This window comes from Scardinius erythrophthalmus, assembly GCF_964197995.2.
Source record: "Scardinius erythrophthalmus genome assembly, chromosome: 13".
Lineage (NCBI taxonomy): Eukaryota > Metazoa > Chordata > Actinopteri > Cypriniformes > Leuciscidae > Scardinius > Scardinius erythrophthalmus.
In genome coordinates, this window is record NC_138233.1 from 3,247,609 (window position 1) to 3,271,104 (window position 23,496).

The window sequence follows — 23,496 nt, forward strand, 5'->3', positions numbered from 1 at the left end:
CCCCTTCCGCTAACCCCACTGGACCTCTAGGTTGAAAAATCGTCAATGCAAGTAAATGGGAGAAAATGGCATATGGCGGATGGAGATCGCTGGAGGACGCGATAGGGGAATGGCGATGAGAGCGGGAAGAGCGGAGTGTAGCTCTGCTCACGCTGCAAAGGAAAGACAACGTGGCGGATTAAGCGACAGCTGTGGTGTGAATGAAGAGAATGAAGGGGGTAGTTTAGATGAAGAAGAAGACGAGTCTAATAACATGAATTTTGGTGACTGGTCTCAGGCTGAACAGATGTCTCAGAAACGTAAAAACAGAGGTTCAGACTCTGAGGAGTTCGCCGGAGGAGGAGAAGGAAGGAGTAAAACGACGAGGAAGGAGGATGAGTAAAGTTACAAAGTTATCTTGATGTTTGAGACAATGGGTGAAATGAGTAATCCAATGCGATTAACAAAGGTACTTAGGGAAAACATTGGGGAAATTAAATCAGCCAGATACTTAACTAACAATCGGGTAATTGTGATGTGCATGAACAAAAAACAACAAGATGTGGTGACTAAAATGAAGGAGTTAGGAGGACAAGGCGTTAAATGTCATGTGCCTGGCGAGGTGAATGGCATTAAAGGGGTGATTACTGGAGTTCCAATATCTTTAACTGATGAGATATTAAGAAGCCAGTTAATGAGTGAAAAAGTAATTGATTTGAAGAGATTGACATCTAACAGGAACGGGAAAAGAGAGCTAAGTACAACGGTGATGATAACAGTGAATGGGAAACTGCTGCCAGAAAATGTTAAAATGGGATATGTGTGCTACCCAGTTAGGCCATTTATAAAACCTGCATTGAGATGTTTCAATTGTCAAAGATTAGGCCATGTAGCAGAAGTATGCAAGGGAAAGAAACGCTGTTGTAAATGTGGAGGCGAACATGGTTATGGAGAATGTGGGGATTTAGTAGAGCCTAAATGTTGCAACTGTGGAGGTGCACACAGTGCAGCATATTTAGGCTGTAAAGCACAAAAACAAGCTGTGGAAGCAATGAAGTACAAATCAAAGCACAATGTCTCATATGCACAAGCAGTAAAGAAGGTTCAAAATGAACAAGGAAATAGGATAAGTTATGAGATATCTAAGGCAACTGAAACTCCAAACAAGGGTACAGAAACGTATAAAACAAATGTTGATGCGAGTATGCTTATGATTAGCAAAGTAAGTTTCATTGCATTTATTGCTGAAGTCATCAACTGTACAGCACAGACAAACAAACGGACAGAGAAATTGAAAATCATCATATCGGCAGCAGCTCGTCAACTGGGAATAACAGAAGTAACAGTTGAGAAAATTCAATATCTATTGGGACAAGCTGAGAATAATGCAAGCTCTCAGGAAACCCCAGATAGACAAAGAATTAACATATGACATTTAAGATAGTACAATGGAATGCTAGGAGTCTGACTGCGAATGGGCAAGAATTTAAGAAGGTTGTACATGAAATGACAGACCTTCCTGAATTAATATGCATTCAGGAGACATGGCTTAAATCGCACTTAAACTTCGTTATTCCAGGTTACTTATCCATTAGGAAAGACAGATCAAGAACTACAGGTGGAGGGTGTGCTATATTTATTAAAAATGGGGTGGCATATAGGGAAGTAAAGGTAGAAACACAATATGAATGTATTAAGGTGGAATTGTGGACATCATTAGGAAAAGTAATAGTAATAAATTATTATAATCCATGTGAACAAATATCTTTAGTGGAGCTGAATAACATCTGGAGTAAAGAAGAAGGGATGGTGATATGGTGTGGGGATTTTAATGCACATAGTGTGGTATGGGGAAGTTTAAACTCAAATAAAAATGGCACAGTGGTAGAAGAATATATGGAAGATAATCTGTTGGTTTGTTTAAATGATGGCACTGGGACGAGGTTTGATATCAGGAAACAAATAAAATCATGCGTAGATTTAACAATGGTATCAGCATCAATAGCAGTAAAATGTCAATGGGAGGTGTTAGAGAAGTCATCAATCGGGAGTGACCACTTCCCAATAATTTGCACAGTGGGTTTGGAAATGCAAAGGAGTATGATGATAAAACCATATAGATGGAAATTTGAGAAAGCTGACTGGGAAAAGTATAATAGAATATGTGAGTCAGAATTAAGGAGCTATAGTACAGAGGATGATATTGATATAAGTTTGATTTTAATCAAAGCAGCAGAAGGTAGTATACAAAAGGTTGAAGGAAATGAGAAGAAAAAAGCTGTTCCATGGTGGAACGAGGAATGTAGTAAATCAATTAAAAGCAGAAATAAAGCATTTAAAGTGCTGAAAAGGACACTGACACCAGAAGCAGTAATAGAATATCAAAGGGAAAGAGCAAAGGCAAGGAAAACAATTAAACAGGTTAAAAAGAAATACTGGAGAGATTATTGTAGTTCTATAGGGAAGGAAACTGAATTAGGAGAGGTATGGATTATGTTAAAGAAAATGATTGGAATATATAAAACCAGAAATATGCCAGTAATTTCAGGAGAAGGAAGGACAGCTGTTACAGAAAAGGATAAGGCAGAATTATTAGTCAAAACCTTTCAGAAAGCGCATAGTAAAGAAAATCTTGATGAGAGTTACAGAATAAAAAGACAGGAAATTTTAAATCAGCATCAGGACATTTATAATAAACGACCTGATGGCGAAGGAGCATTAGATAATGATTTTAAAATATGGGAACTTAAAAGAGTAGTACACAAGATAAAACAATCAGCACCTGGACAAGATGGAATTTATTATATTATGATTAAATATGCAAATGATAAAATACTTAAAGTATTATTGGATTTATATAATAAGATATGGGTAGAAGGAAGAATGCCGAAGTCATGGAAACATGCAATAATAATTCCTATAGCTAAACCAGGTAAAGATGCATCGATAGCAGGGAATTACAGGCCAATTGCACTTACATCAAATTTATGTAAACTAATGGAAAAAATGATTGTAAATAGATTAAATTATATACTTGAGAGTAAGGGAGTATTGGCACCTAATCAATATGGTTTTAGGAAAGGTCGATCAACATTAGATGCTTTGGTAAAGCTGGAAACGGATATAAAAAAAGCTATAGCAGTTAAAGAGGGATTAGTGGCAGTTTATTTTGACATGGAAAAAGCATATGACATGTTATGGAAAGAAGGGTTACTTATTAATATGAAGAGAATTGGGATAGAAGGAAGAATGTTTAATTGGGTTTTAAGTTTTTTTATTTGACAGAACAATTCAAGTTCAAGTCGGTGGTGAAGTATCTCAGATCAAAAGTGTGGAAAATGGAACACCTCAGGGAAGTGTAATTAGCCCTATCTTATTTAATATTATGATAAATGATATTTTTGGAAATGTGGCACCAGGAATTAGCACTGGATTATATGCAGATGATGGAATCATGTGGAAAAGAGGAAGGAATATATCTTTTAATATAGATAAAATTCAGGAAGCCATAGAAATAGTTGAAAAGTGGTCAGTCGAATGGGGATTCAAATTTTCAATATCTAAAACATGTTATCAGATATTTACAAGGAAGAAAATTAAAGGGGAGAAAAGGTTAAAATTATATGGGGCTTCTTTAGAGAAGGTGTCAAAATATAAGTATCTAGGATTGTGGTTTGATGATAAATTAACTTGGAAGGATCAAATAGATTATATATTAAAGAAATGTGCTAAGGTTTTAAACCTAATGAGGGCAGTAGCAGGACAAGACTGGGGGGCTGACAAACAGTCATTAAAGGGCATTTATGTTGGTCTTATGCGATCAACACTAGATTATGGATGCATTGTTTATGAGTCCGCATCATCAACGTTGCTAAAGAAACTAGATGTCATGCAAGCTAAGGCATTAAGACTTATTATAGGAGCAGTTAAAACCACGCCAACTGCAGTATTGCAAGTAGAAACATCACAAATGCCATTATATATAAGAAGACAGAAATTAGCTATGGCATACTGGATAAATCTTCAGGGACAAAGGGATAATCATCCTGTAAGGGAAGTCCTGAATGACTGCTGGGAAATTTTAAATGTAACTGGTAAAGGATTTGCTTGGAAAATAAAGGGGTGGGTTACTGAAGGTGGTTTAGATTTGATATCATTTGCTCCAGTAGTGATAATGTCCCCAATTCCACCTTGGTTACTAGCACAACCTGAAATAGATACACAATTACACGAGAATAAAAGGGAAATGAGTGAAGCTGTTAGTTTAATTACATATGTAAGTGAATATATCAAAAACACACATTATTCATTTCTTCAAATATACACAGACGGATCAAAGAATGTAGATAATGGGAGGACAGGGGCTGCCTTCTATGTTACAGAGTTTGAGGTGAAAAAGGCTGGAAGAATAACAAATGGTACATCAATATATACGGGTGAGATGATAGCGATTTTAATGGCACTTGAGTGGGTCTATGAAGTTAGACCCATGGCCGTAGCCAGCTATGAGGTCACCGAGGTCCGGACCTCGGTCATTTTTTTATATTCAAAAATAAAATTTCAAGCTCTCTGAATGATTAATTAGCCGTTTAAACCGCGTCATATGTGTGTTTGCAATTTATGTCGCTGCGAGAAGGTAGATCAGTGAACGGGGCTTGAGAGCGTGTTGTGAGCATAGACTGTAAAAAATGCGGCAGAGCGCTTTATGTCACTTTATTATAATTTATAAATAAAGCGCAAAAGAAACTACAAGCATGATGCAACAGCATCGTAGTTGATGTCAATTTGAAAGTCATGAAATGACCAAAAAGTGCCAATAAACTTTTTTTTCTTTTACATTTCCGATAATGGCGCGTATAATTTGCACTAAGTGCCTGTCTTTTTAGCAAAAAAGGCACCCACAACTAAATAGCTACAGTTGCACGGGTCGTTGGGCGTGCGTGAGGTGCTTGAAACTAAGTAGCTTTTGACGCGTTCGACTCGAGTTCGAATCCGCCTTTTGCCGAACTCGCTCTTCTCCCTCTTCTCCCTTTTCCCAATACACATGAGATGTAAAATGTATAGCCTAACATAAAGGTCTCTAGCGTTATATTTTGCCAACGAACTAATATCGAAACCGTGATATGGTTTTGTGCTTTATAAAACAGCACAAGACTTTAAGTATCCTATATAGGCATTATGTTTGTGCTGCGTGATTTAAAGAAAAGTGCGCACTTTGCTCACGCGATCAAAGGGTTTATTTCTTGCAAGTGAAGACATTAGGACAAAAGTATTGTAATTTTCCTATAGTGTAATGTAAAATATACTTTTGAAATATTCATTTTCATTTATTAGGCTATATGGATTTTATGTCATAGGAATAATTATAGAAATCATTATTATATTATTATACTAATTGTTTGGCATACTAAAACACCAGTTATAATGTAATGTAGACTGAAACTCCATATCATAACTAAAAAATATGTTTGAGCCCCCTTTAATGTCCAGGTACAAGTCAATGTTTTTTATTTGTGCACAGTTCATGGGTTGAAGCCCGTTGAAGCTCTTAATTTTGAGCTCTCAAAGAGCACCAGATTGATGCATTTAACCTTAAAATGTACAAAATTTTCTTGCGGGGGAGCATGCCCCCGAACCCCCCTAGAGGGACAGAGGTTTACCCAACATAGTTTTACAAAATCCTATATGGGAAAGATCTATCATTTATGAACTTTACTCCAGCATAGTACAACAAAGTTCCTTTTAAGTCAGTAAACTAAAACTCTTAATGCAAAATTAAAATGTCCTTGGACAAACTATACATTAGGCCTGCCTAAGGGGGGGCCTACAAGACATTGATTGTGCCCAGGGGCCTCTGAATTCTTAATCCGGCCCTGCACCTCACCTCGGACCTCACTAATTTTCAAACCCTGGTTACGGCCTTGGTTAGACCTGATAAAGTAATAATATGCACTGATTCAATGGCTGTTCTTAAGAGTCTACAGTCCTCTGAAACAAATAGAACTGACATTTTAATAGAAATCATGATCAGGTTGTACAGTTTAACACAAATGAGAATTATAATTCGATTTATGTGGGTACCAGCACACATGGGAATTCAAGGGAATGAGGAAGCAGACAAAGTAGCAAAAGAATCATTAAAAATGGAAGAACCAAATATAAACATATCACTTAGTAGAGCAGAAGGTAAACAGTTAATTTTAGAAGCGTGCAATAGGAAATGGCGGACAGATTGGGATACATGTCATAAGGGGCGGTATTTTTATAGGATTCAAAAAACGGTAAAGAAAAGCAAAATAAGTCTCAATATAAGTAGAAGAGAACAAATTATTTTTACACATTTACGAACAGGACATTCTAATTTAAATTACACTTTACACATTATAGGAAAGCACAACACAGGTTTATGTGAGGTTTGTTTGTTAGATGAGACGGTAGAACATGTTTTTAAGGAATGTAAAGCATATGAAGAAGAAAGGAGGATTCTTAAGGAAGATCTTCAAGCAGTAGGGTGCCGGGAATTCAATATAACTAATATATTAAATGATAGTCCAAATTCAAGGAAACAGATAAATGTAGTTATAAAATTCATCAAGAATTGTGGGTTATATTTTAGGATTTAGAAATTAGATCATTCTCTTCACACTCCATCACAGTAGGTGGCGGTATGCGCCTTTGAAGTTGGTTCGCAACCCGCCATAAAACCAAAAGAAGAAGAAGAAGAAGAAATGGGAGAAAATAATTATTTTCTGGTCCCGTTTGAATTGTGCCATGAGTGTGAACATATGTTGTCTGTGAATTTCTTATAGAACTTTATAACTGTGTCTTTTAGTGTACAATTATGGCAGAGAAAGAGCATTCAAAATTCAAAGCACCTGTATATTCAGTCAGCGAAGGCAAACAAGGCAAAAACTACTTCCTCGGACCCTGGTTGCCGGCACTCTTGAACGACCTCCTCTGCTTCGCCCTCGACCCCGGACCTGTCCTCGAACCGACGATGCGGTACTTGTCTCCGGAGTGTAGTCCTCATCAGAGTCAACAATGCTTTCATCATGGAAACTCTTACATGCAAAACACCGTATATGTTATGAATCTTACACGAAATTCACTTTCATCACAGTGTAACTGATGGTAATGGAAAAACGTGTATCAATGCAACCTGTTTTTAGCTTTGCCTTATAAATATAGTTCGTTACCTATAAATATAGCTCGTTACCGAATCAAACAAAATATATTTTAAACTTTACCAGTATCGATATGCTAGCTTGATAGTGAGTACTAAAAGCCATTTTATTTGTTTATATTTATAGTGATAAAGTTAGGTATTTTATTACATGTGATTCTGACATGATGTCACTGCAAGCACTGCGACTCGTCTCAGGTAATAAATGCGTCTTCAGCTGAGCCTGAGCGTTAGGCGTGGCGCGTTCATGTGTTTTGGGGGCGTGGCATTGGAAGGAGCTCAGAAGGGAGGGGGTGGAGTGAATGGAAATAATTAGCTGTGTTTACAACAGTCGTGAGAGGTCTGTATTTTTATACTCTCTTTTTCAGAGTACTTACATTTTAATTATGTATTGGTATATAAAGACAGTTTAAACAAATTTGGAATGTTTTTTTTTTTTTTTTTAGAAAAATCCTACCTACCATGCCTTTAATATGTAGCGGAAAAAACACCCAATCTGCACTGCCGACGCGTCATCAAATCAAAAAGCAGCATGTAGGCGACAGCAGTTAGGAGGCGTCGTATGATACGAGGCTGACTCAGCCTCGTTCGTATGATCATTTAAACGAGTTTTATGACAAGGTTGGTGAGGATTGAGGGAAAAAAACTTACATTTCTGTGCAAACTTTGAAAGGAAAAGAAAATCCGTATTTGTTGAACCTGCCTGGTATATTTTTCCAGGATTCCAGTATTCCTTTTAAGTATGTAACGTTAGGCTACTGAAATGGAAAAGTGTTAAAATTGAAAAACATTTGCACCTTAAGGACTACTGTACTGTCCTGTTTTTCTTTTAAAAATTCATTAAAAACGACCATTCAAGCAGCACGTTTTTAATAATTGCTGTCAGTGAAAAAAAAAAAATAATAGCTTGTAGCAACATGGGAAAAAAGAACTATGAACTAGTTCATTTTTGGAACTGTGAACTTAGTTCAGAATTGTGAAGTATGAACTATGAACTGAACTAGTTCATTTTAAAATTTGTGAACTGAACTTTGAAATAGTTCATGTAGAAAGTGAACTTTCCCAACATTGACGCGTAGTATGAAAAGCATAGCCTGCAAATCTTTCCTGCGCGCCCCTGATCTGATTCTGCACGCGCTTCTCCAGCACGCGCTTACCTCAGTCTTTAATAGAATGCCGCGCGCATTTCGTTTTGCTGACTAACATTAGTTTATCGACCTCTTTATTGAATAATTGCTTATAATTAATAATTATACGAGAGTAAATAGTGTGAATTCAGAGAGATTTGTCACGTATAATTGAAGAGAATTTGAAGTTAACCGAGAAGTTTTTGTTTACTGACCATAACGTTAATTGTTAACGATTTTTAACCATGTTAAAATGTATACATTTTAACATATGTAACAACATATTTTTATAGATAAAAAAAACGTATTGTGTCTTCAATCACATTTATGGCTGGACATCACTTCTGACAACTACTGCATAAATACGTACACTAAAAGATTATTTAGTGTGTTTATGTAATGCCTCACGGTAGTGATCCTAATGTGTGATGTTACTGCGCATGCGTAGAATCTCGTTTGCTGTAGATGGCATGTGGGAGGAGCGACAGTCTCACGGAACTCTACGATTACGACATTGGTCATAAAACGCAACATATGCGGAATTAATTTAATATTTATGAGTTAGCTGTCGTTATTGGGTGATTTAAAAAAAAAAAAAAAACATTGCTTAATTAATATTTAACCGTAAACTGCGCGCTTCCTCCCTGCAAAAGAAACCACAAACACCTCATTATAAAAACGACCTGAATTTCAGTTTCTATTTCAGAAGGAAATTAAAGTATCTGACAACACACCTGTAAGTTCTTTACTTTATTCCCATTAATTGCATATTTACCTTTGCTTTTTCACTGATCTTTTTAAAAAAAGTTCTGAATGTTTTGGAGTGTTTTTAAGACGAATGGATTCAGATAACAAGACGTGACAGTGTGTAAACGCCACCTAAGAGAATCAGTGAAGAGTCTGTGTGTGTGTTTTTGACATTTCTGAGACAGCCTAAGACTAAAACGTATCGTATTATAGAAGAAGAAGAGTAACATTAAACTTATTTCATAATGTGTGTCTTGGGTAAATAAGAGAAACTGCGTGACATACTTTCTGTTACTGCAATTTGTGACCCAAATTCAAGTGACAATGACTCAGCCAGCCTTCATTCATCAAGCTGTGACATGTTTGTGTATCTTATGATAATGATATTTGTGATCATTATGAATTCACGATCATCTAAATCTGGAAAGAAGCAAACAAGTTATTTCTTAGCATTTTAAGGGAACTTGACACACCTGTAGTTTTTTTTTTTTTTAGGAAATGTCTTTGAAACCAGTTGGTTTTGTTTTTGGCACAACTAAAACTCAAGTTTGACATAAACAGAATATATAATTATATATATTGTTGTGTTACCTAAAAATGTCCTTTTGATTTTAATGACAAAACCATGAAGGAAGGAAATAAAGCAGGATGTGAACTACAAAGACACAACATTTACAGATAAACACTTACTGTGACTCACACATGCTGCATTTCCTGGAATTGCAAGAATACAGAAGGCTTAATGAATAATAGCTATTATTATTTTTTTTAAATTGCTGGAAATGTGTTGCATTATTAATCAGTAGATCTGTTTCTTTCGTGTTCTTTTAGTGACCATGTCGGACGGAAAACCCAGGGGTGAAGACACTGTGGACGCCAGAAAAGGGAACGCAAAAGAGTACGTGTTTGATTTTGATGGAAATTGTTTCATTACAAACATATAATTACAAGAAACCATCGATGGATATGTAGGTCAGAATTAGAATGACCCATTGTTGATTGAGGAATCACTGAGAGGATCATCCAAAATGTTAAAGTCCCCCTGTAGTCAATCATTTTATCCCTTAAAACTCATCTTTGATCACTAAAATTACATATTTAAATGTTTTTCCTTGAAAAAAATTCTTCATGCCTTAAAATATCTTGAATGTAACTCGACACCCTTGCCTCATTTAGTATGCGTGGTTCTATGAATATGCAAATGAGCCCCGCCTCCACTCACTCACTCAGCTCAGAGATCCACTGGTTGACGATCACACGTTGATCTGATTGGTTACAAGGTAGTTTGTGACGTCAGAAACACCAGCGATTTCAAAGCGTGTTTTTGAGACTGTCTTTGGTTCACTGCAGTTTTAAGGAGGAAATACTCAGCAATGGTGTCGACTTATGAACTTACATATGGTTTAAGCGTATTAAAAACACCACATAGACACATAAACAACATTAAAAACTGGAATTTCACCACAGGGGGACTTTTTATTGTATGATCAATCATTTGAATAGTGCATAACCACAAAAGGCCAGCAAAACAGGAACAAAATGAGTATGTGGAAAAAATTACTGGAGGAAATGAAGGGTTAAAATTAAACTGTAAATCCTCCGTTCTCTGCCTGGATCCAGTTGTTTCTGTGAATCACAGCAATCCATTTGCTTCTCGGTTCTGTATCTTTCAGCAGTCTGTCAAAATATACCTCAGATTTCTTGTCAAATCTAGTTGTACAGTCGATCTCAAAGCTCTCTCCCGTTTTAGATGTGCTTTGTGTGTTTTTCAAGGCATTCACCCTGAAAACAAGTCTCTATTGACTGTGCATTGTGTGAAGCTGCTTCCTCCTTGTCATTTCTGACCTTTAACAAAAAACAAAACCATTTCTAAAAGCTGTGTGGTGTGCAGCAAACAAGCTAAAAAACCCAGAAATGAATTTTTATAAGCTGTCGACCCCAAAAAACGAGCGTTTAAGGACACAAAAGTGGATACAGGCTTTTAAGACCTTTTAAGGATACAGGCTTTGCCATATTACTCTGAAAACTAACTTACGCCACTGGAGGGGAACATAATCGGCGTCAGGATAGTTTAGCTTACAGAAATATAATATATAAAACTGACATTTGGATATTTGACTTACTAGTGACAAAATGTTTACTGCACACATAGTGTAGTTTTAGTGCATACTGAGTGTCAGGATCCCACAATTTTTTCACTATTGTGTCCTTAAACGCTTGTTTTTTGGGGTCGACATCTTATAAAAAACTTATTTCTGTTTTTTTTTAGCTTGTTTGCTGCACACTTTGTCACATAGCAGCACTTAGACATGTTTTTTTTTTGTAATAAGTCATAAATGACAAGGAGGCAGCTTCACACAATGCACAGTCAATGGAGACTGTCGGATTGTCCCCCTTCCCCCGGTGTGGGCGTGGTTTCAGATTATGATGCGCAACGCTCTGTCTCTATTGGTGGATCTCATGTGAGTGACATGTTGCCCCGCCCTCCAGAAGTGTTTCACTCTGATTTATACGTCACAATAGGGAAGAAAATAGGAGCACAATTTCCGTTTCGTGCCGCTTGTGAAGTTCACAGTGTGAAGTTCATAAAAATATCTGCTAGCTAACCACTTCCTGAAGTGACTGTCTATAATTTGCACTTAAATTAGGAATGACTCATAAAAGTATTTGCTCTCGCAGGACTTCGTTCTTCACGGATGCCGGAGTCGATCAAACGGATGCCAAACCACGTTCTGATGCTTTCCAGTACAACATGAACTACGCCAGTCTGGGACAATGTGTGATCATCAACAACAAGAACTTCGACAGAAAAACAAGTAAGAGCTGGGAAGCACACACACGAAACCCCAAAACACAATTTTTTGAGATATGAACAGGCTGCACATCACTGAAAACACTAAAAACACTCCAACACAACCAATAAATTGGTTATTTTTGCGTTTTTCTGAGCAATTTTTGTTCTTCCGGGTTGAAAAGCAACATCCGGGAATGTGAGGTAGAAGCGGAGCGTGTGATTGGCTGTCGGCTCGATTCTACGTCAGCTGACCCTCGATCTAATCTCTGCATTCACTCATGAGAGAGAGCTCGTTCAAGCCAATCACTGCGCTGTATTACGCATGAGATCGCATTACAGCGGAGAATTCAAACAACATCGGCGCGCACATGAGATCGGCTTCTGCGCGAAACGCCACAATGAGTTCAACAACGCTCGCAACGCGGATCACACAGATCAGATGCAGACCGGATTGAGCGTGTTTCAAGTTTTTATGGTCATATTTCATATACTCTAGTGCTCTAAACATGGACCAGCACTGTGTATGCGCACATGTCTTCTTCAAATGAAATATATCATTTTATATTTCTACTTGCCGCGTGAGTTCACTGTTGTTTTTATCACGGCTGTTTATATTCCACCTAGCGCTAATGCTAATGTAGCTATGGACATCTTGCAAACTAGTATGAATAGACTGCAATCCACCCATCTTTATTGTGGCAGGGGACTTTAATCATGCTAACCTGTGTACTGTACTTCCCAAATTTCATCAGTATGTAACATGTCCAACCAGAGGTGATAATACTCTGGATCATGTTTATAGTAATATCAGAGGGTCATACAAGGTCTCAGCTCACCCCCATTTAGGGCAGTCTGACCATTTGACCCTCTTTCTCACACCAGCGTACAGACCTGTGTTTAAAGGGTTAGTTCACCCAAAAATGAAAATTCTGTCAGTAATTACTCACCCTCATGTTGTTCCAACCGCGTAAGACCTTCATTCATCTTCAGAACACAAATTAAGATATTTTTGATGAAATCAGAGCCATGTCTCACTCCTCCTTAGGCTTCTATGTGACCGAAACTTGCTGGCCCAGAAAAGTTATTAAAGAGATCGTTAATATAGTCCAAGTGACTCCAGTGGCTCAATCTTAAGTATATCAAGCAACGAGAATACTTTTTGTGCGCAAAAACAAACAAAAATAACGACTTTATTCCATTCTCTCTGGGCCTCGTAGTGTTTTTGCGCTGCGCGTCTGTGTTGCACGTCATCACGCATCACACACATGACCGGCGTCGGCCAATAGTGAGCCTACGTGGTGACGTGTAACACAGACGCGCTGCGCAAAAACACTACGCGAACCAACTAGAGGCCCAGAGAGAAGGAAATGAAAAGTGGAATAAAGTCGTTATTTTTGTTTGTTTTTGCGCACAAAAAGTATTCTCGTTGCTTGATATACTTAAGATTGAGCCACTGGAGTCACTTGGACTATATTAACGATCTCTTTAATAACTTTTCTGGGCCAGCAAGTTTCGGTCACATAGCAGCCTATGGAGGATTCAGACATGGCTCTGATTTAATCAACAATATCTTAATTTGTGTTCCGAAGATGAACGAAGGTCTTACGCGGTTGGAACAACATGAGGGTGAGTAATTACTGACAGAATTTTCATTTTTGGGTGAACTAACCCTTTAAGAGATCCGTGCACACTGTGAAACTAACAAAACTGTGGCCTGCTAGTGCTATTCCACAATTGCAAGACTGTTTTGAGCGCACGGACTGGGCACTTTTCTCACAGCAGAGTCTTGAAGATTACACCTGCACTGTTTTGCACTACATTAAGACCTGCATTGATAATGTCACTGTTGAAAGACAGGTCAAATGTTATCAAAACAATAAACCATCGATGAACAGGGAGGTCAAGCTGCTGCTGAAAAAACGTGAGAAAGCCTTTAAGTCTGGAGATACGGAATTATACAGCACCGCCAGATCCAAATTAAAGACAGGCATCAAGGAAGCAAAAGTGGCCTACAGGAGGAAGATAGAGGAGCACTTTGACGAAGGGGATCCCCGGCGCGTTTGGCAGGGAATACAACACCTCACGAACTTTAAGGGTTCAAAAGACCCAAGCCCAAGTACCAGCAGCAATCTGGCCGAGGAGCTCAATCATTTCTTTGCGCGCTTTGAGGCGAATGGGACTGAGTCAACATCGGCCGGACCAATAATAATCTTGCCCAGAGAAGATGGCCCGACATTCACCTTGAGAGAAGAGGAGGTCAGGAGGGCATTTCTTGGCGTGAACCCCAGGAAGGCTGCCGGGCCCGACGGGATCCCTGGGAGGGATTGCGAAGTGCTGGGCGGTTTACCGGTTCATACCGAATACCGGTGTTTATTTTTGTTACGAAATTAATTTTTAATAAACCGCAATACCGGTGTATGTCGCTTTAATCGGAACGCGGCGTTGCGCGACACTGTCTCGCACCTTATTTACAACACAGAACACACGGCTGCGACAAGGTTTTATTCCGTCCTCCACACGCGTGCGTCAAAATAGACTAGGCGCCTATATTTAGCGAAGTGGCGCGGAGAGCTGCTTTTGGGAAGCTTCTATCTGAAACACAAGCATTGACTAGAATGGGCGCGATCAGCTCCGGTAGCCGTGTCGCAGCCGTGTGGGGGTGAGAGTGTTGTTGTTTTTTCCCGCGGCGCGCGTTTTTATACTGTATGAACATATCTGAAGTGAACTGACGGTCTTTAGAAAAGTTTCCTTTGTTATTACGATTGAATCTTTCTTTATCTTTCCTGATAAAGCAGCGTTGCTGCTTTGTGTACAGCCGTTACCGGGGAAACTATTTCTGCCGCTCCTAAAGCGCGTCCTGCTGGCACCTCTTTGTAAACAGCCTTGCAAACCTGTATTATTAATATTAGTGTGGATTTTTTTCATTCACTCATGACAATAAAATAGGGCATTATAAGTTAATCTACTGCAGTATTTCCTCTCTTACTCAGCAGAAAATGTGGTTAACACCCATCATGCTTGAAAAAAACAAAACAAAAAAAAAAACACCGTCATTTACCGTGAAACGGGTTTAATTTACAAAAAAAACGTGATGTGGATTTTTGGTCAAACCGCCCAGCACTAGGATTGCGCAGATCAGCTGGCTGGGGTATTCACTTCCATCTTTAACCTCTCTCTGTCTACCTGTTCCATTCCCAAGTGCCTTAAATCTGCTATCATTGTGCCGATCCCGAAAAAATCAGCTGTGAGTAGCTTCAATGACTTCCACTGTTATGAAGTGCTTTGAAAGACTGCTGCTAAAACACATAAAAGCTTCCCTCCCCTCCACACTGGACCAGCACCAGTTTGCCTATAAAGCAAACAGGTCAACCGCTGACGCCATCAACACAGCCCTGCACTGTGTGCTGACCCACCTTGAACATCCTGGCACCTATGCAAGACTGTTGTTTGTGGATTTTAGTTCTGCGTTTAATTGCATCATTCCTGGTAGACTGGTGTCCAAGCTACATGGACTGGGCATCAGCTCAAACATCTGCAGATGGATCCATGACTTCCTTACAGATCGTCCCCAGTCAGTTCGTCTGGGCTCGCAACTTTCATCTGTTCTCACACTCAGCAATGGGGCACCCCAGGGTTGTGTGTTGAGCCCCTTACTCTACATTTTATACACTCACGATTGCACCCCAGTTCATGAAAGTAATACTATTATCAAGTTTGCAGATGACACCACTGTAGTTGGACTTATTCACAACAATGATGAGTCCGCCTACAGGGATGAAATCCAAAAACTCTCCGCCTGGTGCTCCACCAACAACCTGTCTCTCAACGCCTCTGAGACCAAAGAGGTGGTGGTAGACTTCCGCAGGAAGAAGATTGACCTTGCCCTCATCTACATTAATGGAGAAATTGTGGAGAGGGTTAAAGGGTCATTTCACCCGTGGAGACATGAATGTGTATTGAAAGTGGGTCATTTATGTAGAAGAAATGTGAAATTATTTTTGAATTTGGAGCTTTCTAGACTGAGAAAAGCCAGAAAATTTATTTTTGGCTTATGTGGATGAAAGACAACAACTCCCAGAATGCACTTGCTTCGCTGCCCTACAAGGCCACTCCCAAGCCACGCCTACCGGTAAGACAGCGCAGTTGAGAACAAAAACATCAAGGCAAGGCTAGGCTACGAGTGAGTCTCCGTGACGAGTTTGCCCAAAATGTCCGGGATTCGGCTTTTGCGTTCTACAGTCGCCGTTCATCATGTTTACTGTGGCGAGCAGGACGAGGCTGAGGGGCGCTGGAGAACGGCGCGAGGCCGGTGGCGTGATTACTGACGACCGACACCTGTGAGGCACTGTTCTCGTATCTCGCACGGAGGAGCAGGTATTTTCTTAGCAATGGTAAAACACACATCAACCGATCACGCCACCGGCCTCGCGTCTTTCAACCGATCACACCACCGGCCTCGCGTCTTTCTCCCGCGGCGCTAGCCTCGTCCTGCTCCCTGTATTACTGTGATTACTGATGAGCGCGCCTGTGAGATGCACCGGTCTCATGGGCTATCTCTCACGGAGGTGCGGGTATTTTCTTAGCAATGGTAAAACACACATCAACCGATCACGCCACCGGCCTCGCGTCTTTCTCCCGCGGCGCTAGCCTCGTCCTGCTCCCTGTATTACTGTGATTACTGATGAGCGCGCCTGTGAGATGCACCGGTCTCATGGGCTATCTCTCACGGAGGTGCGGGTATTTTCTTAGCAATGTTAAAACGCAAATCAACCGATCACTTGTTTAGCATTCATGTAAACATTACATTCAGATTCACCAATCGGGGTGAATTCAGTTAGATTGAAACAAAAGGTGAGCATGTAAACAATGGATGGCGCCCGCAGAAAGCAAAAGCTGAATCCCGGACATTTTTGTCGATCTCGACGGCCGGACATGTCCGGGAAATAGAGTATGGTAACCCCTACTACTCCGCTTTCTTCGTCCCTGTTTTCTGCAGGTTTCTGCCGTTGAAATCAAACGCACTCGCACTGATCTGTGATAGGTCTGTTAGCGCATTAGGTCCAACCCCCTATGGGCGGGTTTGAAAGGGTGGGAACTAGTGCTTGTAGTCTTAACAGAAATCCCCCCCTCTTACACTTCCTCCTACAATGACGCAAAATGACGATTTTTGCGTCATTGTAGGAGGAAGTGTAAAGAGGTAAATACAGATTTCTGTTGTCTCGGGGGAAAATGAAAAAATGTTGCATGACCATTCAATAGTATGACTGGGTTTCTAACAATGCAAAGCTTAATGCAAATGGGTGAAGTGTCCCTTTAAGGACTTCAAATTCCTTGGGACATACATTTCACAGGACATCACCTGGGCAACCAACACTACAGCCCTTGTGAAGAAAGCTCAGCAGCGACTGTACTTTCTCAGGTCACTCAACAAAATTAACCTTTCCCAGAAATTGCTTTTATCCTTTTACAACTGTTCTGTCCAAAGTATAATCTCACACGATATTCTGGTGTGGTTTAGTAGCTGCACCGCTGCTGACAAAAAAGCACTGGACAGAGTAAGGAAATCAGCACAAAATATAATTCACACACAGCTCCCCTCACTCATGGACATATATCACACCAGATGCATGCAGCGGGCAAAAAATATAATTCAGGACTGTTCCCATCCAGGTCACGGCCTCAACATTTTGTTGCCATCTGGAAGGCGCTACAGATCTTTCCGGGGTCGCACCTCAAGACTTTTGAATAGTTTTTATCCAAATGCTCTAAAATACCTGAACTCATGAGCATTTAGACTGCTCTGCACTTTTTAATGACTATATTTTAGCTATTTTATTATGTTATCTATTCTCTCTTATAATGTATTTATGTATTAATGTACAGTAGTTTTGTCATATTGTGTTACCACCATGGGAAGTGCAATTTAAATTTCGTTGTTATATGCAATGACAATAAAGGCAATAATAATATGTGCAAATAAGGACAGTGATGCAGCCGTACGTCTGATCATGAACGCGATGGAATTATTCTGATACACAAAAGACAATTATGTAGACTTAAAAGTAATTGTGCCTTTATTCTTTCTGTGTTAAACTGTGTCCTTTGTTCAGAGACTGTAGTGCTCGTAAATGAAGCCTAGTGAAAATATTATTAAACCTTTTAAATGTTCTACCACGTTTTTGCGGTTTGTTATATAGGATTTTTTTTTTTCAATTCAGTTTTTTCCCCCTCAGTGGTCGTATTTTAAATGGGTGGTTGATCATGATTTGACTTTTCTAACTTTAGTTAGTGTGTAATGTTGCTGTTTGATCATAAACAACATCTGCAAAGTTACAACGCTCAAAGTTCAAAGCAAAGGGAGATATTTGCTTTTACAGAAATCGCTTTTTAAGGACTACAACAAACGGCTGGTAGAGACTACACCACATTCCTCCCGGGTTAGTGACATCACCAACCCTAGAATTTACATAAACCCCGCCCCCTGAACAAACATGTTGAGAAGAGGACGAGATGTTGTAGTCGAGCGCATTTGTGATTCTGCTCAAGCTGTCGGATCCGTCTTTTCACATGCAATACAGTACACAACACAAATACAAGAGCATGTCACTCTGTGTGCATCTTACAACAGTTCCCACACGAGCGACTTTATAGATTATTATGACAGAATATGCAAATCAATGACTAGAAGATAGTTAACTCCACATCAGCTACATAAATTCATCAACTAACCATTCAGAAATGTCCTGTTGCTTCTACATGTCGTCACTTCTTCTTGAGTCTCTCCATCATTTTCCGAATCGGAGCTGCTAACACACTTGAAGCTCCACCCCCTGTGCCGGGAGCAGCAGCTCATTTGCATTTAAAGGAACACACACCAAACGACACATTTTAAACATGCAGTAAAAAATGAACAGTGGGGTATTTTGAGCTAAAACTTCACAGACTTATTTTACATCTTGTAAAAAGGGGCATTATACCATATTATACCTTTAATATTCATGTGTCTGTGTAATGAGTGTGTTGCAGATCTGTGTTTTATTGGTTGTTATACGTCCATTTCTAAAAACTCAGAGGCGTGAATGACCAGTCTAAAACCGAGGGGTTTCAGGACACTTTAAGGGTTTAGTTCAGGCATTTGTTTGTCCTAATTTTCATCTCTTTTAAACAGCAATGGGAGTTCGTAACGGGACAGACGAGGATGCAAAGAATGCGATGGCGACCTTCTCAAAGCTAGGCTTCAAAGTCAATACTAGGAATGATCAAACTGTCTCAGACATGATGGATTTGTTAACTAAAGGTATGTTTTGCATCACTGATTGATTAGAATAATTGAATGGCTCATAAACTCACGAAGTCTTCCATCCTCAGTGTCTCGGGAGGATCACAGTAAGTCGGCCATGTTTGTGTGTGTGTTGTTGAGTCATGGAGACGATGGGGTGATTTTTGGCACGGATGGAGCTATAGAACTGAAGAGACTGTTTGAGCTCTTCAGAGGAGATCGCTGCACTTCACTGGTGGGAAAACCCAAGCTTTTCTTCATTCAGGTGAGCGTCACGAGTCAAGTCACCTTCATTTATACAGCGCTTTAACAATATAGATTGTTTCAAAGCAGCTTTACAGTGATAACAGGAGATTACAGTAACAGAGATTGTTTTACAGCAGATCTAGAATAAAGTTATTGTCCAGATAAAGTTAGTTTTGATTGATTCACTTCCGTTGTAAAGATCATTAGTTATTAACTTAGGGTTCGCTAACACGACACAAGACAGAAAACTTTGAATGCGTTCTGTCCGTTCACTCACACAACAACAGAGTCTGAGGCTACGTCTACATTAATCCGAATACATTTGAAAACGGCGTTTTTGTTTATAAACGCTCTCCGTCCACACTAGCGTTTTCAGGCGTTTCAGTTTGGATGAGAAACTGTTGAAAAACACCTGAAAACGCTAAATTCACCTTCACTGCGCATGCGTAAAACCCCCACAATAGATCACTGATATGATTCAGGTGGGAAAAAAAATAATGAAGTTATCACGCAATTCTTCTGACAGGATCATTTTATTTAGTAAAATAACTCAGCATTCACTGATGCGGTCCAGGTCGCACGCCATATGTTTGGTCTGAAACACTAAAACTGCTCTCATGTATCGCAGCAATTGTGAGTAAATTCTGTCATCTTTGCAGGAATGTGATATGAAGAGATGTAGAATATTTTTAGCAACAGTGTGAAAGTGAATAGCACATAACAGGCACAATACTGGTATAAACATGAATATATATTGGTACAATATGCGTCACATGACTAAATTTACATCATCGGTTTTAAATACCACCGGTTTCACAGTCCACACTACTACGCTTTCAAATGTGTCCGCTTTGGAGAGCGTTTTCAAAAAGCTTTGTTTTCATTAATAAAAACGCCGTCTCAGTGTGGACGGAGAGAAAATATACGCTTTCAAACGAAAACGTATTAGTGTGGACATGGCCTGAGGCTCGAGAAAACAAACCTTGAAACAGGTTCCAAGGTGCAGGCGTTGAATAATAAAAAAATAATAAAAGATTATCATCTCCATGCAAACTTCAACAACACGAATCTGTGAAAACGGAATGATAAGAGACGAGATGCTAATCTTGCAGACAGATTTTGCAGATTTTTAACGTTTTCAAAAGAAGACTCTTCTGCTCACCAAGGATGCATTTATTTAATTAAAAATAGGAAAAAACAACAATATTGTGAATTATTATTATAATGTAAATCAGCTGTTTTCTATGTGAATATATAGTAAAGTGTAATTTATTCCTGTGATCAAAGCTGAATTTCCAGCATCATTACTCCAGTCTTCAGTGTCACATGATCCTTCAGAAATCATGCATGTTTTTCATTATTCTTTGATGAATAGAAAGTTCAGAAGAACAGCATTTATCTGAAATAGAATGCTTTTTTAACATTATACGCAACCATTCAAAAGTTTGGAAGGAAATTAAAGAAATTAATACTTTTATTCAGCTAAAAAAGTGACAGAAAAGACATTTATAATATTATATAATTTAGATAAATGCTGTTCTTTTGACCTTTCTAACTTGATCTTGCCTTAAAATATCTTGAATGTAACTCGACACCCTCGCCTCATTTAGTACGCGTGGTTCTCTGAATATGCAAATGAGCCCCGCCTCCACTCACTCACTCACTCAGAGATCCACAGGTTGACGATCACACGTTGATCTGATTGGTTACAAGGTAGTTTGTGACGTCAGAAACACCAGCGATTTCAAAGCGTGTTTTTGAGACTGTCTTTGGTTCACTGCAGTTTTAAGGAGGAAATACTCAGCAATGCTGTCGACTTATGAATTTACACATGGCTTGTCTTAAAGCAGATTAAAAACACCACATTAAAAGCTGTATTTTTACTTCAGAGTGTTGCTTTAGTTGCTCTTTCACAGATGTGTTGACCCTGTGTGTGTCTCCAGGCTTGTCGAGGCACAGATCTGGACTCTGGCATTGAAGCAGACAGTGTCGGTGACACGGAAACAAAGAGAATTCCAGTGGAGGCCGATTTTCTGTATGCGTACTCCGCGGCTCCAGGTATCTAATGTCTCGCTCAATGCCGTTTCCTCACAAAACCCAAATGCACTCGCCCTCAAACGTGTGCTTTCTGTCTCTCCTCAGGGTATTACTCCTGGAGGAACGTCGCTCAGGGGTCCTGGTTCATCTCCTCGCTCTGTGAGATGCTGTCAAAATACAGCAAGCAACTGGAGATCATGCAGATCATGACGCGTGTCAACCACAAGGTGGCGCTCGACTTCGAATCCTCCTGCAATATGCCAGGGTTCGGTGGAAAGAAACAGATACCTTGCATTGTGTCTATGCTGACCAAAGATCTGTACTTCCCTAAATAATTCATCTTTATTTTACTGATTAAGTTGCAATGGGATAAAAAACACTTTTTAAAGCATTTTTATTGTATCTAGTCAAACCAACATTTATTCAGACTCCTTCAACATCTCTCACTTTCTCACAGTTTATTCGCTATAGTTTAGAAAATGGAAATAAAATATGACAAGAACTTGAAATTGAATTATGTTGAATATCTGTCAGCTGTTAAATTATACTTCACAATTAGATAATACCAGTTTAGCTCAACCAATCACCAAGCAATGCTTCATTGTGTTCAGTCTGTGTGTAAAAAGAGCATTAGCAATTAAAGAAAACACACTTCAGCAAAACATGATCAGCTCAAAGTGTCCCAATCATTTTTGGTCCCAAATGTCACTGGTTATCCACTGTATGAAGAATATTTGGGTATAATATGTCACAGTTTACTTTATTTTGCTCTCCTCACTTACACTAATGATCTAGTGTCCTCCACACACTAGTAAGAAAATATAAAAAATTATATCTGGTGTCTGAATAATTTTTGGTTTGACTGTAGCAGTTTGGATTTTAATGTACTATTATCTGATCAGGAGTATTTGAAATTACTATCTAGTCTTTCTGGTTATGGTGTGGGAGATGTTTACAGCGCTGGTTTTGACGGACAGCTCTTTTTTAATCTTTATATGCACATGTAAGCGGTCTGTCATTATTTAAGCCTCATCTGAATGTTTGTGTTGTTTAAAGTTCACAGTTTTCATGCAATAAAGATTCTTTTACAGGAAGAAGATGTGAATATAAACATTAGCACAATTTTAATGATGATAAATAAACATTTTACTTTGGTATTTCATTTGTGTGCGTTGTGTAATTAGCTTTGAGTTAAAAAAAAAAATACTGAAGACGAGAGAAGAGAAACTTCAAAAAGAAGATAAAGAGCTAGTGTGTGTGTGCGTGTGTGTATTGAGCATCAAATCATATTAGAGTGATTTCTGAAGGATCATGTGACACTGAAGACTGGAGTAATGATGCTGAAAATTCAGCTTTGATCACAGGAATAAATTACACTTTACTGTATATTCACATAGAAAACAGCTGATTTAAATTATAAAAAAAGTCACATTTTTTACTGTATTTTTAATTAAATGAAAGCAGCCTCGGTGAGCATAAGAGACTTCTTTTTTTTATATTACAAAATTAAAATTCTATTTAATCTGAATTCTGATCTAAAAGCAGGAGTTTAAATTAATACCTAAAAAAACAACTAGTGTTTCTTTCAAAAACAACTTTTGAAAGGTAGTGTATAAAGTCTACATATGTAGAAACAGACTTATTCAGTTAATGTTAAATTATATTTAAAAAAAATATATTCATAGTCATTATTTTTTGAAAACTTCTCACTTCACAGCATGCAGTTTGCAGGTAGTTTGTTAAACAGATTGACATAATTCCTCTGAAACTGCTTGAGAGCAAAAGAGACTAGTCTTTCTTCAGCACTAGGTGGCGCTGTGCTAGTTCTGCTGAAAAACAAGGTGTGTTCCTGAGAAATGCAACAGAAAGCAGAACTGTTCCCCGAAACCTTGCCGTACCTTATTTCTGTTTCAGTCCTGTTTCTCAACTCTGCGTCAAGCTGTTTCCTTTTTGTCAAAAATACATACAGGGGAAAACCTGGATGATTTAAGAAAGAAAGTGGGTTTTAGAAATGCTTTTTGCAATTATAGTCCTCTAGTCTAGACTATGTGAGTCCAATGCATTATTTAAATGGGGTTTGTGTTGCTAGAGTTTGTCTGTTGCA

General features: G+C 38.9%; 1 protein-coding gene across 3 annotated transcripts; it reads left to right on the forward strand.

Annotated features, from left to right (window-relative positions):
• Positions 1-7,457: 7,457 nt before the first annotated feature.
• casp3b (caspase 3, apoptosis-related cysteine peptidase b) lies at positions 7,458-22,553 on the forward strand. 3 transcript variants are annotated; one of them, XM_081382999.1, is made up of 7 exons: positions 7,458-7,502; positions 9,868-9,934; positions 11,716-11,852; positions 18,999-19,127; positions 19,199-19,374; positions 21,299-21,413; positions 21,498-22,553. In XM_081382999.1, exons 2-7 carry the CDS (start codon positions 9,873-9,875, stop codon positions 21,725-21,727), a joined length of 849 nt encoding a protein of 282 aa, XP_081239125.1. In that variant the 5' UTR covers positions 7,458-7,502; positions 9,868-9,872; the 3' UTR covers positions 21,728-22,553. The 3 variants fall into 3 exon arrangements, with proteins under 3 accessions (XP_081239125.1, XP_081239124.1, XP_081239126.1); XM_081382998.1 differs by lacking the exon at positions 7,458-7,502 and adding an exon at positions 8,748-9,025; XM_081383000.1 differs by lacking the exons at positions 7,458-7,502; positions 9,868-9,934 and adding an exon at positions 11,421-11,498.
• The last annotated feature ends 943 nt before the right edge of the window (positions 22,554-23,496 follow it).